General features: G+C 64.8%; 2 protein-coding genes and 1 long non-coding RNA gene across 4 annotated transcripts; 2 read left to right on the top strand and 1 right to left on the bottom strand.

Moving 5' to 3' along the window:
• The first annotated feature begins 85 nt into the window (after positions 1-85).
• On the top strand, positions 86-3,178 carry NUBP2 (nucleotide binding protein 2). Its single transcript, XM_041747467.1, has 7 exons — positions 86-175; positions 539-657; positions 744-942; positions 1,564-1,718; positions 1,827-1,937; positions 2,045-2,114; positions 2,225-3,178. Exons 1-7 carry the CDS (start codon positions 160-162, stop codon positions 2,368-2,370), a joined length of 816 nt encoding a protein of 271 aa, XP_041603401.1. The 5' UTR covers positions 86-159; the 3' UTR covers positions 2,371-3,178.
• On the bottom strand, positions 3,137-9,267 carry IGFALS (insulin like growth factor binding protein acid labile subunit). 2 transcript variants are annotated; one of them, XM_041747454.1, is made up of 2 exons: positions 8,468-9,267; positions 3,137-5,121 (listed from the first exon to the last, which is right to left on the bottom strand). In XM_041747454.1, the coding sequence occupies exon 2, from the start codon at positions 5,102-5,104 to the stop codon at positions 3,320-3,322; it is 1,785 nt and encodes a 594-aa protein (XP_041603388.1). In that variant the 5' UTR covers positions 5,105-5,121; positions 8,468-9,267; the 3' UTR covers positions 3,137-3,319. The 2 variants fall into 2 exon arrangements, with proteins under 2 accessions (XP_041603388.1, XP_041603387.1); XM_041747453.1 differs by lacking the exon at positions 8,468-9,267 and adding an exon at positions 6,168-6,363.
• Positions 9,268-10,470: 1,203 nt separating this feature from the next.
• Positions 10,471-13,732, top strand: LOC121486529. The gene is made up of 3 exons (XR_005986674.1): positions 10,471-10,608; positions 13,205-13,306; positions 13,591-13,732. It is a non-coding gene; the product is annotated as an uncharacterized LOC121486529 (long non-coding RNA).
• The last annotated feature ends 1,227 nt before the right edge of the window (positions 13,733-14,959 follow it).

The following is a 14,959-nucleotide window of genomic DNA, read 5'->3' as shown; positions in this document are numbered from 1 at the left end:
AGCCCGTTTCCGGTCGTCGTCGGCCCCGGAACCTACGTGCCCCTTACGTGGGATGTAATTGGCTGAGCAGAGCGCGAGGGAGCCTATGAGGACGGCCGGGGGGCGGGTACTGCGCGGGAGCGTGGCCGCGAGCGGAAGCCGCGCGGTGCGGCGGCCGGGATGGGGACGGCGGCAGGTGAGCGCGCGGGTGGGACTGCGGCCGGAGAAGAGGGGAGCGAGGGGGTGGGGGGCAGCGCTGGGCTCCCGGGACCGGGCCTGGGTGCTGGGGGGCCGCCCCGACACAGGCTCCCGGCGCCGGTTCCCCCGCAGTCCTCCCGCAGCTTCAGGTGCGCGGCCTCGCAGGTGCTGACGACCGGCGGAGCGGAGTCAGGGCACCCCAGGTGGGCCCGGGCCGCCGCGGAAGGCCTTCACCCTGAGGGCGCTGGCGTCCGTCGGGGCCAAGGGCGGGTCTCAGCTTAGGGCCACGCGAGGTGCTTGGGGGCCTCCCAGGGCGCCCGGTGCGAGGGCATCCTGCGTCGTGCCCCCCTCTCCTGCTCAGGGCCCGGAAACCTGGCAGGCGTCCGGCACATCCTCCTCGTTCTCTCGGGGAAGGGGGGCGTGGGGAAGAGCACCATCTCCACGGAGCTGGCCTTGGCCCTGCGCCATGCCGGCAAGAAGGTGAGCCCCCCGCCCAGCCGCCGCGGTCCTCAGCCTCTGCCCGCCTCGCGGCTCCTGCACGCCGCGGACGTCCTGTCTCCTCGCAGGTGGGGATCCTCGACGTTGACCTGTGCGGCCCCAGCATCCCCCGCATGCTGCGGGCGCAGGGCAGGGCTGTGCACCAGTGTGACGGCGGCTGGGTACCTGTCTTTGTGGACCAGGAGCAGAGCATCTCCCTCATGTCCGTGGGCTTCCTGCTGGAGAACCCCGACGAGGCCCTGGTGTGGAGGGGCCCCAAGAAGAACGGTAACGCCGCAGTCCGCCTTCCCGCTTCTCCCAGCTGCCCCCATGGCACCCACGAGTCAATGCGGGAGTCCTGTGGGAGCTGCGCGCCCTCCGCCCCAGGGTTTTTGGGTAACGTGGGAGACTCTGACAGCTGACTGTTCCCAAGGGGTCGTGCTGCTCACCTGAGCAGTCGGGCCCACACGGAGTTGGGAACAGAAGGCCCCTCCAAGGCTGGCGTCACCACACCCCCGTCCCTGAGCTCAGACCCGAGTCCACCCAGCCTGGGCCCCACTGAGCCCCTGTAATTGGGGGGGCAGGCAGCAGGCTCCCCTGCCACCACAGCTCCCCTCTTCCTGCAAAAGCTTGAGGTGTCCCTGAGTGCAGGTGCTGACGGCCCCCCGAGGATCACAGCTCCTGGGTCAGACCTGAGTGGAAGTCTGATGGGGCGGGAGCAGCCCGCAGCTGGGAAGGGAGAGGTGCTCGCGGCCGCCCCCCCCCCCCCCTGCTGTGTGCCCCGCTCCACTGTGAGAGGCATGCCTTGCTGTGCTGGGTGGGCCCTGGGCCTGCAGAGGCCCCCGAGCAGCAGGCTGGCTGGAAGTGAGGGGCTTGCTGCGCCCCCAGTGAGACCCCGGGCCTTCACAGCACTCATAAAGCAGTTCGTGTCTGACGTGGCCTGGGGGCAGCTGGACTACCTGGTCGTAGACACGCCGCCAGGAACCTCTGACGAGCACATGGCCACCGTGGACGCCCTGCGCCCCTACAGTCCCCTGGGGGCCCTCGTGGTCACTACGCCCCAGGTATGGCGGCCGCTCCCGGGGCCGAGCACCTTCCTCTGCCCTCCGTGCCCTTGGCGCTGTGCTCTGAGGGTACCCAGCGGCCGGCGGTGACTGGTTCCCGGCCCTTAGGCGGTGTCCTTGGGGGACGTGAGGCGGGAGCTGACTTTCTGTCGGAAGACAGGGCTGCAGGTGCTCGGGGTCGTGGAGAATATGAGTGGCTTCGTCTGCCCACACTGCGCAGTGAGTCGTGGGGACTTGGCGGGGTGGGGTCAGGCACGCCATGGGCCGGAAGGGCAGCCGGGGGTTGGGTGTGTGGGTGTCCTTCAGGCCCCGCACGTCTCTCCTAGGAGTGCACCAACGTTTTCTCTCGAGGAGGCGGGGAGGAGCTGGCCACGCTCGCCGGAGTCCCGTTCCTGGGTGAGTGTCAGGGCCGCCGCTCTGCTCTGCTCTGCTCTGCTCTGGGGACCGGGAGGACAGGCTTGCCTTCCGCCACCCTCACAGCCCGTCCCCGCCCTCTCCCTCCGCAGGCTCCGTGCCTCTGGACCCTGAGCTCTGTGGGAGTCTGGAGGAAGGGCGAGACTTCATCAGGGACTTCCCCAAGAGTTCTGCCTTCCCCGCGCTCTTCTCCATAGCCCAGAAGGTTCTGAGCCAGGCACCCGCTCGGCTCTCCTAACCAAGGCAGCCCCTCCACCGTGTCTCCCCGCATCTGGGGGCGGTGGGTGGTTCTACCTGGGGGGGTGGCCTGAGCCCTCAGAGAACAGCATGCCCCAGGGCATGGCCGGCTGCCTCCGGGGCCCCATGGGTCACAGGGTCCAGGAGATCCCCGGCGTCTGCTGCTCGCGATGCTGGTGACTGAGCTGGGGGGCATCCTGTAAGGATTTGGGCCAGTTGGCCTCAGAGGAGTCCACAATTAAACGTGTTCCACCGGCGTGGCTCGGGCTTGATGCTTCAGAGAGCTGTGCACCGTCCTGTCTGGGCCTCAGTGCCCCCGCAGCTGCCAGCTGTGCCTGTAAAACCCCCCTAGGCCCCGCAGCCCCCGGGTTGAGCGAGGGGTAGACTGCAGAGAGCGTGGTGCTGAGGACTCGCGTGCCCCTGGGGGGCTCAGCCCCACGGCCCCCACGCCCTCCCCCACACCCTCCCCACGGCGGCCGGCAGAGCTGGGCAGGAAAGGGGGCAAGGTGCAGGAGGCCGGGAGGGACTGGGGCAGGGGGGCACAGACTGATGCTTCCTGGTCAGAGGGAGAGGGCAGGGGCATGGGGGTGCCCAGCTGTGCCACCTTCGCAGGACCAGGGGCTCCGAACGACGGGAAGGTGGCGCTGCTGCCCCTCTGGCATGGGAGGCATCCCATGGCATCCTTGGAGGGCTGTGGGGTGGCGGCCACAGGGCAGAGCTTTCCTCCACCCACCACCCACCCCCAGCTATGCCCCGGGGTCACATGCTTGTGTCAGATGGCTTTTAATAAACGACGGCTGGGATCCTGAGGATGTGTGGTGGTCCCTCCCTTCCACCCCCCTCCCCTTCCATCGGTCAGGGACCAGGCCCCGGGGCTGTGTCGTGTCTGCCGAGGGGGACACCGAGGGCACACTTTGCCCCCAGGGGCCACCAGCCGGCCCCAGCCTCGCTCAGCACTGAGCAAAGTGGGCGTCAGCAACGTCACGCAGGTCAAGGCCCGAGACGCCCGGGGGGCCGGCGCAGGTGATGTTGTTGGAGACATAGATGGGCGGCTGGCCATCGTCCCCCTCGGGCGCAGCCTGGATGAGGCGCGGCACGACGCCCGGCTCCCGCAGAGCCAGGGCCCTGAGGGCACCGAGCGCGCAGCCGCAGTCCCAGGGGTTGTCCCCAAGCCAGAGGCGCTCCAGGCCGGCAGCCGGCGGCGAGAAGGTCCGCAGGGAGTTGTTGGTGAGGCTCAGGTAGCGCAGCTGCCCCAGCTCAGCCAGCTCGCCGTCCGGCAGCGCCTCCAGGCGGTTGTGCGAAACGTCCAGCCAGAAGAGGCGCTGTAGGGGCCGCAGGGAGTCGGCCACCAGCGCTGCCAGCTGGTTGCCCGAGAGCAGCAGGTACTCCAGCTTGCCCAGGCCCTGGAAGGCCCGCGCCGGCAGGTGCGTAAGCCGGTTGGCCGTGAGGTCCAGCTCCAGCAGCTCCGCCAGCCCCCACAGGCCCTGCTCGTCCACGGCTGTGATGCCGTTGTGCTTGAGGAAGAGCCGCCGCAGCCCCGACAGGCCAGCGAAGGTGCGCGGGCGGACACGGCCCAGGCAGCCGCGCTCCAGGTGGAGGCTGTGCAGCTGGCCCAGGCCCTGGAAGGTGCGCTCAGGGAGGCTCCGCAGGCAGTTCCCGGACAGGTTCATGACCGCCACGCTGAGCAGGCCGACGAAGGCGCCCGCCTCGATCTCGCGGATCTGGTTGTCGTTGAGCATCAGCACCTCCAGCTGGCCCAGGCCCTCAAAGGCCTTGTCAGGCAGCTGCCGGATGCGATTGTGGCCGAGCCGCAGCTCCTCCAGGAAGTGCAGGTCTCGGAAGGTGCGTGGCCGCAGGCCGGCGATGGCATTGTGTGACAGGCGCAGGACGTGCAGGCCCAGCAGGCCGGGGAAGGTGTCCTCCAGGAGGCCGGCCACGCGGTTGTGCGACAGGTCTAGCCAGCGCAGCGCCTTCATGCCCAGGAAGGCGCCGGGCGCCACGGCAGCGATGACGTTGTGGTCCAGGTAGAGCTTCTGTAGCTTGGGCAGCTTGACGAACACATTGGCCTTGACACTGCGCAGGGCGTTCCTGCTCAGGTCCAGCTCCCGGAGCTCCCCCAGGCCGCAGAAGAGCGGGGGCTGCAGGTAGGCCAGCTTGTTGCCCGCCAGCACCAGCTCGCGCAGGCTGGCCAGGCCCTGGAAGGCAGCGTCGGGGAGCACGGCCAGGCCGTTCCAGCCCAGGTGCAGGTCCCAGAGGTCGGCCAGGCCCCGGAAGAGGCCCTCGTCCACCCAGCCCAGCATGTTGTTGCTGAGGCCAAGTGAGGCCAGGCCCGGCGTGTGCAGGAAGGTGTGGGCTGCCAGGCCGCGCAGCTGGTTCCGCTCCAGGTGTAGGTGGCGGAGCTGCTGCAGGCCGAGCAGCACCCGCGGCTCCAGGCTGGCCAGCCCACTGCCCTGTAGGTTCAGGAAGCCCAGGCTGGAGAGGTTCTGGAAGGCCGCCTCGGGGATGGAGGACAGGTTGTTGCCATCCAGCCACAGGGCCCTGGCGCCAGCCGGGATGCCATCGGGCAGCCTCGTGAGGTTCCGGGAGCTGCAGAAGACGCTGAGCTCGTCCGTGTAGTCGTCGTGGCCGCAGGTACAGGCAGCCGGGCACTGCAGGCTCTCGGGGGCCCCTGGGACCCCGGGCTCTGCTGCCTGCAGGCCGCGAGGGCCCAGCGCTGCCCAGGAAACCAGCAGCATGGCCAGGACCGGGCTTCCTGCGGGGACAGGGGCCAGAGGGTGTGAGCCCCGGGCTGAGGGAGACCGGGAACGTTCCAGTTCCATAGCCTACACGTGTGCTCCAGCGTGGAACTCCGCTCCCGACCGCGGTGCCTGACCGGAGGTGGTGGCCTGCTGACGGCCCAGAGGAAGGTGGGAGCTCGGAGCTGCGTTCTGCCTGCCTGAGAGGGAAGCGGAGCCACACAGGACAACGGGCACCTCCCGCAGCTCAGAACCGCCTGCCCTTTCCAGCCCTGCAGGTACACCAGAGGAAGGACGCCTGTTCTGGAGCGACCTGAGGGTAGGAGTACCCTGCTGCTGCTGTGGGGCGGTCTGCATCCCTTTGTGGACACTCGATGGGGCCGTGTCACCAGGTAGGCTTGGGGGGGAGCGGGCATTCTGGAGCAGGCCTGAGCAGGCATGTACTCCGTGCTCTTGAGGCCTGGACTGAGCAGGTGAGGCTGCCCCGGTTCGGCTCCCCGGTTGGGGGGCCCTCACCCATGTGCTCCTTGGCCTGCGCACCTCACACCCGGGTACGGAGCCTGGCGCTGGTGGAGGGGTAGAGTGGGGCGGACGGGACTCCCTGCCATCAACTCATCAGGAGGCAGGGGCCTTCCAGGACAAAGGACACTGGGCCCCACACCAACAACACCCCAAAACCTGCGTGGATCACTGGGCTGCCCACCGCATTGGGCCCGTCCCTGCCCTTGGAGGGCTCAGGATGAGGCCAGAGGATGCCCCACACCCACCTGCATGGGGCTGGGCCCCGAGGGGGATGGGGTGACATGGCCTGGCCTTGAGGGGCTGCGAGGGCAGCAGTCCCCAGCCTAGGGAAGGGTCCCCCAGGGTGGAGGTGTGAGGAGATGGGCCCTAGGGCCAGAGAGGTGCCCAAGGGTGCATCCCTGGGCAGCGCCTCAGCAGCGATGCCTGCCCTGTTGGTCTGCCCTGAGCTGAGCCCTCCCTGGGGCTGCCCCTGGCCATGGGGCTCGGGGGGCACAAGGTTGGGACCCCCGAGTGAGGGGCCAGGGCCCTTGAGGCACCTCACCTCTGATCAGGGCCATCTGGCTGCAGGGCGGAGCGCAGGCAGGCTGTGAGCTGGATGCGTCTGCTGGGGCCGGCTGCGCCTGCCCTCTGATTTCCCCACTGCCGGGGCAGCCAGCACCCCGTGGCTGGACAGCCCAGCCCAGCCCGACTGGCCCCGATTCCATTAACCCTCCCGTGCCCAGCGGCCAGCATCAGCCCCAAGTGTCTAGGATGCAGACGGCACGGGGGGGAACTGGGGGGCTGCATTCACCCTGAAGCCACCTTGAGGGCTCGAGGTGGGCCGGGTATGGTTCCGAGGCTCCGGTGGTCACCCCCAGCCATCCTCCTGCAGGACTGGGCGGGGCAGAGCCAGGCAGCAAGCCAGTGGGGGACAGGGGTGTCCCCCGGAGCAGTCTGCTAGGCTGGGAGGCTCAAGATGGGTTTGGGGAAGCCAGGAGAGGAGGTCCCCGTGTCTGGCTGGTCTCCTGCCCCTCATGGGGACCCCTGGGGCAGCGGTGGGGGACCTCCCCTCAGCAGATGGCCACGTGGGAGTTAAGCAGGAGAAAAGCCTGGCATGCTGACCCCCCTCCTTCCCCTGCCCGTTTCCTAACAGCCTGGGTGGGGTCCTTGTGAGGACTCCCCAGGCCCGGCCCAGCCTTGGCCCAGCCTGACTCCTGGGACCTCGGGGTCAGCTGGTGTCTAGCCACGCCTCCTCCCCCCTACCTCTTCTAGGAACACCCGGGGCAGCCACCTTGTGTTTGCTTTCCCCCGCACGGCCCTCCTGGGAGGAGCGGAGAGGCCTGGCCTTGGGGGAGCCGTCCTGTGGCCCCGGGACCAGCGTCCACCTGCCTGGGGACGCAGCCCGGCCTCTGGAGCTCCCCCCGTGGGGCCGTGGCCACCCCGTCGGCCCGGTGCCCTGCCTGAGGTCGGCCCCAGGTCAGGCCGGGAAGAAGGTTCCCAGGCAGCAGGGCCCCTGGCCGCGCCCCACCCCGGCGCACCCGCACCTCGATAGGCCCCGACTCTGTGGGTCCCGTGGGGGCTGGGCTGCACGTGGCCGGGCCCCAGGGAGAGGGGCGGGGCCCCCGGGACTGCGGCACCCTCCCTGGCCTCAGCCCCCGGGCCCAGAGCTCCCGCAGCGGGGGTGGGGTGAGGGCGGCTTTATCTCTCCCTTTATCGAGCTTTGATTGATCCCCAGGTCGGGTCTCAGCCTCTGTTCTGAGAAATTATAGATCCGCCGGGAGAAAGTCCACGCCCAGAAATTTACACGGTAAACACGCGTTTCCACAGCACAAAGTGCGGACTCAGCACGTTCCCCGCGGGGCCTTCAGCCAGGCGGGGAGGGAGGGGACGGGCTCTTTCTGGAAACCCCGGCAGGGCCCCTGCAGCTGCAGCCCTCCCCACGGCTGTGGCTGCCCCCAGCCCCCCAGAAGGACCCTGGAGCCTCCCCGGCCCCTCGGAGCCTGACCACTCAGGGAGTTGGCCACCTGCGGGGCTCCCCAAGGCACCTGGTTTCATTTGCTCCGGATTGTCACAGACACGGGGTCACACGCGAACCCTGGGTCCGGCTGCGTGTGTGACGTGGGATTCAGCTGGCCCATCCCCGCAGCTGGCCCTGCTTGAGTCTCGGGACGCGCTCACCCACCTGCGGCCGGGGACACCGTGCCCGGAGCCTGTGGGCGTCGGTGGACGTGCTGGGACCCGGGGTGCGCCCCAGCAGGTGAGGCCGAGCCTTCCCGTGTGCTCAGTGGGTCACAACCCCCTGGGGCCGCACACCCCCCCCCCCCCCCCCCGGTGTTCCTGACCCCAAGGGAGAGCAGCCCGTGGCCGTGGCGCTCATTCAGTGTTTGTCAAACACCAGCGAGAGTGCGGCCCCTCAGCCTGTCGCCGACTTCTCGTCCTGGGTCACCTGGGTCACCGTGAGTTGTGGTTCTGAAGGGTCACGGCCTGGAGCAAGTGTCAGGAGGATGCGGGCAGGGGCCCTGCACCGGCCGGAGCCTGTCCACTGTCCCTTCACCCCAGGCTCCGCCCATCTTCACGGTCCCCAACGCCCCACATGGTGCTGAGCGGAGGCCTCGGACCGTGAAGGTGACAGGGCCCGGCTCCGGCTGGTGTCCGTGGCCGCCCGCCGCTCTGGCACAGGGACCGAGCACATGCTGTCCAAGCGCCCCGGGGTCCCCTCACTGCTGCCGGCGGCCTGTCCCCGAGCCCCAGGGTGAGGAGGGGGTCCCTCCCTTCCGGGCCGAGCAGCCTGCCAGCGTCTGAACCAAAGCCAGGGCGGGGTGGGGGGTCGGGGTTGTGCTGCGGTTTGCGTGGAAGACACACCTGAGCCCGTGTCCCCGGCCGACGTCGTCTTGCCTGGCTCTCTTGCCGTCGTCCGCCTCCTGCATGGTTGTTAGGGTCTCGTTGCTAGATGGCAGTTAGGGGCCCTCCTTGCCGCCGGGTCCTTTGCTCCGCTCCGCATGTGGCGCAGCCGCACAGGTGCCCTCACCCACAGGTGTCCCCTGAGACAGCCACAGGCACGAGGTACACGGTCCAGGCTGTGCTCCAGCGGGGTGGGTGGGGAGGCAGCCCAGGTGACAGGCGTCCAGGTTGCTGCCACTTGGGGACCCCACGGACATGGCCACGAGCATTGACCTTCCACTCTCGGGTGCACGTGTGTCGTGCCTTGGGTAGCTTGGTGTGAGCGGAACTGCGGGTTCACGGTTCGTAGGTTTTACGTGTAAGTCACATCTGCGCCCGACAGAGCCGACTATTGCTCCCGAGCCGGCTACTGCTACGTGCAGCTTCTTACAAAACTACTTAGATAACGTTTTGGAAAGTACGAGCAGTGCGGCGGTTTCACGTCCTCGCCTGCACACGCCATGGTCGGTCATGCGCCGGCTGTCCCAGTGCCGTGTCGCTCTGGCCGCGACTGTTAGGCTCCTTTGCCCCGCCTTCTGGGGGAGGGGGCCTAAGTCTTGCTTATAAGTTGTTTTCCAAGGCTTTAGGGGTGACGGGTTATCAGGATATTTGCAGCAATTTCTCCCTGGCTGTGGCTTATCCAGGTTTTCAAAATACCGCCTTTTGGGGGGCCCTGGGTAAGGGACCGACGCCTGACCTCAGCTCTGGTCTCGACCTCGGGGTCCCGAGTCCAGGCCCTGCCCGGCCCCGTGCTCGGGGTAGAGCTTCCTTCAACAAAAAGAAAAGGTACGTTGTCTCTTACAGTGCAGCTGTGTATTTGGATGAAGTGCAGCTCATTGGCGTTTTTTCCTCGGGCTCGTGGCTTGGGCAAGCCTCGCGCCGGACCCCCCCCCCCCGCCCCGCCCCGGTCTCCTCCCAGGGATGGGGAGCACCTTCCCATTTACTTCCATCATCTGTGTAAATCTTGCACCAGGGGCGCCCAGGGGGCTCCGTCGGTGAAGCATCTGCTCAGGTCATCATCCCAGGGCCCAGGGATTGAGCCCCACGTCGGGTCCCCTGCTCCCCGGGGAGCCTGCTGCTCCCTCGCCCTCTGGCCCTCCCCCTTGCTCATGTGCTGCACGCTCTCGCTTTCTCCCAAATTAAAAAAAAAAAATCTAGAAAAAAAATTCCTGCACTATTTTCGACAAAACAATTTGAGTTTTATTAGCTTAGTGCTACTGTGATTGGAATCTTCTTGATTTCGCTTCTGTCTTGTTAACAGCCCTGGAAATGCAGTGGGTTTTTCTCGCTGACCCTGAATCCCGGGACCAGCACCCCGGGCTCTGCCCTGAGGACGCCTCCGCCCCCTCCGAGGCCTGCATCCTGCCCTCTGCTGCTCCGTGCCTCCCTGCGCACGGCCCAGCGGTGACGGGGATCTTAGAGCTGAGATCAGGCTGGTCCCCGTGGACTCTGACATGTGACAGTAATGCTGTCGAAGGGACAGCCATCCTCACCCTGCCCCACGCCCGCTCACCTGCTGGCCGAGACTGTGGACCCACTGTCATCACGAAGGTCCTTAGCAGCAGAAGGGCCTCGGGGCAGGCGCAAGGCTACGGGAGGACGCTGTGGGTCGCCCCGGGCCCGCAGGAGGAAGCACGGCCGCGGGCGCTGACCCCGAGCACACCTGCCGCTGGGGCACTTGCACCTTCATATGGCACCTTGAGCCGATCCTGAGGTCTCGTCCTTCCCTCCTCGAGGACGGGCTGCGTGTTTGTTTCTGGACGTGCAGCTGACGGGCACTCCTGTGATGAACACCTGCTCCTAGTGCGTAGGGTTGTGGCCTTTTGTTACGAGTTTTACATCCAGGCTCCCGAGACTGATGCCTCATCTTCTCCCGAGGCGTCTGAGGCTTTAGGGTTGGGACGACACTCGCCTGGCAGGAGGAGCGGGGACATGCCCGGCATTTTCTGGAAGCACATGAGTGGCATCGCTGACAGCCCTCGGTCCGCACAAAGACTTCAGACTTCGCATCGATTCAATTTCTTGTTACAGGTCGAATATTCAGGTTGTCCCTCCGAGTCTGGGTGAGTCTCTGCGCCCTCCTGGGCCGCGGCCGCCTGGTTTTCCTCGCAGTCCCAGAGGGGCCCCAACGGTTGTTTCCGCGGGCGGCGGTGGCATCCTGCACCCGCTTCCCTGCAGGCCTTCGGCCACTGTGCTTCTCTGTTGGCGGCTGTAACTGAGGGCTTGTCACCCTCGTGAGCTTTTTCACGGAACTAACTTTTGGGTTTTCTGTTTTCTATCTTGATGATCTGTTTTCTTCTACCTCCTTTCCGTTTCGTGTGCCCTTTGCTCTCGTTTTGTTTTGTTTTTTTAAATAATAAATTTATTTTTTATTGGTGCTCAATTTGCCAACATACAGAATAACACCCAGTGCTCATCCTGTCAAGTGCCCCCCTCATTGCCTGTCACCCAGTCACCCCCACCCCCTGCCCTCCTCCCCCTCCACCACCCCTAGTTCGTTTCCCAGAGTTAAGAGTCTTTATGTTCCATCTCCCTTTCTGATATTTCTTACCCATTTCTTCTCCCTTCCCTTCTATTCCCTTTCACTATTATGTGCCCCAAATGAATGAGAACATATAATGTTTGTCCTTCTCCGATTGACTTATTTCACTCAGCATAATACCCTCCAGTTCCATCCACGTTGAAGCAAATGGTGGGTATTTGTCATTTCTATTGGCTGAGGAATATTCCATTGTATACATAAACCACATCTTCTTTATCCATTCATCTTTCGATGGACACCGAGGCTCCTTCCACAGTTTGGCTATTGTGGACATTGCTTCTAGAAACATCAGGGTGCAGGTGTCCCGGTGTTTCATTGCATCTGAATCTTTGGGGTAAATCCCGAACAGTGCAATTGCTGGGTCGTAGGGCAGGTCTGTTTCTAACTCTTTGAGGAACCTCCACACAGTTTTCCAGAGTGGCTGCACCAGGTCACATTCCCATCAACAGTATAAGAGGTTCCCCCCCAGGAACCCCAAACTTTTCATCACTAATCTGTCAGGAAAACCATAAAAAACCTTACTCTGCATCTTCTCCAGCATTTGTGGTTTCCTGCCTTGTTAATTTTCCCTGACTCTCGTTTCTTAAGGGAGGAGCCTCTCCTCTGCCGTGCAGGTGGGTGAGGCCCTGCCTCTGGCAGGTCCCAGCGGCGTTGCTGTGGTTTCCAATGGAACCCTTTGGCTCGTGGTCTGTTTAGAGATCTGTTCCTCCCAAGTACTGGAGTTTGTGAACGTACTTCGGGTTTTGGTCTTTAAAATTCATAATGACTTGTTGCCTGGCCTCCACTAGGCTATGCTGGAAAAGGCCACGCAGGTGGGTTGTGGGCAGTGTGCCCTGTGTCCTTGGTGACGCACCGTCTAGGCCATCTAGCTCTTAGGGAGAATTAAAACCTCCGATAACTAGGGCGTCTGGGTGGCTCAGTCGGTTAAGCCTCTGACTTGGTTTTGGCTCAGGTCATGATCTCAGGGTCGTGGGATCAAGCCCCGCATCTGGCTTCACACTCCAGGGACAGTGCTTAAGGCTCTCTCCCTCTGTCACACACACCCCGCCCCCCATTTTTCTCAAATCATTTTTTAAAAATATTTTATTTATTTATCCCTGAAGGGGGGGGAGAGAGAGAGGCAGAGACACAGGCAGAGACACAGGCAGAGAGAGAAGCAGGCTCCACGCAGGGAGCCCGACGTGGGACCCGATCCCGGGTCTCCAGGATCAGGCCCTGGGCTGAAGGTGGCGCTAAACCGCTGAGCCACCTGGGCTGCCCTTCTCAAATCTTTTTAATTAAAAAAACTCTGCTTGCTATATCACGTATTTTCTTTTCAGCTTGTGGATTATGCTGTTACTTAGGGAAGAGCATAGAGCAGTGCTGCTCTGCCCCAGTGCCTGCCGGCCGCCCCTGCCCATTCCCGCACGTGGGGTCACTCATTGCTTCAACAGAAGCCTGTTGACAAGTCAGGTTCTAGCTAAAGGCCTCTCCGGGAGCTAGGGAAGGAAGAGAAAAGAGACGGGGTCCTCCCCCACCACCACACGCCGGTCACAGTGGGACCCCAGATCCACCAGTCCCCCACCTCTGCTCTGTTACGGGCTCATGCTTCACACAGAGCCCTGGGAGCGTCCGGGGGCCCTGCACCCACTCGGAACCCACATCCTTAGAAGTAGGTGGGCCAGACCTTTTATGGTTTTCCTGACAGATTAGTGATGAAAAGTTTGGGGTTCCTGGTGGGGAGATGCGTGTGGCACAACCTCACAATGTGCTCAATGCCCTGAACGGTGCACAGTCGTGAACCCCACCTCATAGTAAACAATTTTGAAGGTTCTGATTGGTAAAGTGCGGTCGCCACTGATATCCGAGCGATTTCACAGCTGGCGAGGAACGTGCCACACCGGGACTGGCAAGTGACCCAGGGCGCGTCCAACAGTGGACCCCACCCAGGAGCACAGGTCCCAGAGCCCTAGGGACTTGGCGCAGGTCCAGCTCCAGGGGCAGCAGGGCCTGGGGCAGCGGTCAGGAGATGAGCCGCCAGCACCCAGGCTGTGTGCTCAGCCCTGGGGGGCAGGGGGCGTCCGTGGCAGGAAGACACGATGGAGGCCGAGCACATAAGTTCCCTCGTCTCCCTGCAGGGCTCCTCGCCGGCCGCCTGCGTGTGCCTCCACTCCACCTTCTTGCTCGGAAAGACGACACTCTCTCCACCAGGAGCTGAGAAGCAGGTGCCACAGCAAGAGGTCAGCGTGCAGGGGGCACCACGGACCCTTCTGAAGAAAGGGGCACCGGCTGCTCAGTGGAGCGTGTGACGCATCCTGGGATTGTGGGCTTGAGCCCCGTGGAGGGGTGGAGATGCCTGAAGGTCTTTGAAAAGAGGAAGGGGTGCCCGGGTGGCTCAGTGGGTGCAGTGTCTGCCCTCGGCTCAGGGCGTGATCCCAGGGTCCTGGGATCGGGCCCCATGTCGGGCTCCCTGCCAAGCACCCCGCCCCCCACCCCACTCATGTTCTCTCTCAAATCTTTAAAGGGAAAAAAGGAAGAAGAAAAGGCTGGAAAGAAAACTGCCTGCCCAAGTGGCTGAAGAATAAGCAGCAGCCGTGTAGGGGTTTCCTTCTTCGACCTTCCGAAGAAACACTCGGTTGCCGGTCGTCACTCACCCCAGGGTGCACCTGCGCGGAATCCGCCAGACCGGAGGCCACATGAGGACACCCAGGCCCATCTGTGGTGACCTCTGGCCTCACCTGTGTCCCGCATGCCTGTCCCCTCCTCCTGGCACCTCCCCGGAGCCCCGACATCCTGACCTTGCTGCCCCACGAGCTCCCCCAGCGCCCGGTGACCCCCGGGTGCATTTCCAGCCGGGACCGACCCTGACCTTCCTCTGCCTGCCACCCCCACCCTGGGGGGCTTCACAGGCAGCTTGGCCTCCACCTGCCCAGACCCCGCCCACGGGCCTTGTGTGTCTCCCGGGAACCCCGCACTCAGCTCACGCTGGGAGCCCTTTCATCTCTGGCCGCCCCGCGGGCACGCAGAGACCTGCTGGTAACGGCTGCTCCCCACCCCCACACCTGTCTTCAGGTGGGTGCTGAGGTCCTCCTGCAACCTGTCTGCTGCTGCCCACCCCCCCCAGCTCAGCCTCACCCCTGCCCCTGCCCCAGGGCCTTGGCACTTGCTTTTCTCTCCCAGAGATCTGCAAGATTCGCTCCTTTGAGCCGTAAGCTGCTGCTCACCTGCCCTCCATGGCCGGGCCTGCCCCGCCACGGCCCTGCTGCTGCCCAGCCGTGCCCTCCGCCAGGACAGAAGCCCCATGAGGGCAGGACGGCAGAGCAGCTCAGCCTTGGCCACAGCACTTGCAAGGTGCAGTCGAGGAGGCTGGGGACACGGGCTGCTGCCCCACCTGCCTCCCTGCACCACAGGAGCCTCAGGGGCAGAAGTCCCAGCATCAGGACCACAGAAGGTTCGTGAAGGACACGGAGCTTGCCCAGGCTACTCGCCCAGGCTGAGCAGATGCCAGGGAACAAAGCTGCCTGCGGTGACCCTGTTTGCGACAGCGTCAACGTACAGAGGATGGGGGTGGCCGATCCAGAGCACAGCCTCCAGGGACATAGTCCCGACCCCTGGTGCGGTGCGGGGGGCGGTCCATCCCTGGGTGCTCCCACGGTGTGGAGGATGCTGTCGCTCATGGAAGCCCCCTGCACTGGGGTCAATGTGGAGGCTGCGACCCAAGGGGGATGGTCACTTGCGTGGCCAGGGATCCCAGGGCTGACACAGGCTTGCCCGTGTCCATGTCAGGAGGGTGACATGCCGTGTTCCGGGGAGGGCGCGGCTCGGCGCTCCAGGCCCCGACCTCGCCCTCTGGACCATCCAGCGAGTGGCGGCCGCGTCTGAGGCCAGGGCTG

This window comes from Vulpes lagopus, chromosome 3, assembly GCF_018345385.1.
Source record: "Vulpes lagopus strain Blue_001 chromosome 3, ASM1834538v1, whole genome shotgun sequence".
NCBI lineage: Eukaryota > Metazoa > Chordata > Mammalia > Carnivora > Canidae > Vulpes > Vulpes lagopus.
The sequence above is the reverse complement of the archived record's forward strand: the minus strand, read 5'-3'. Positions and strand labels throughout refer to the sequence as shown.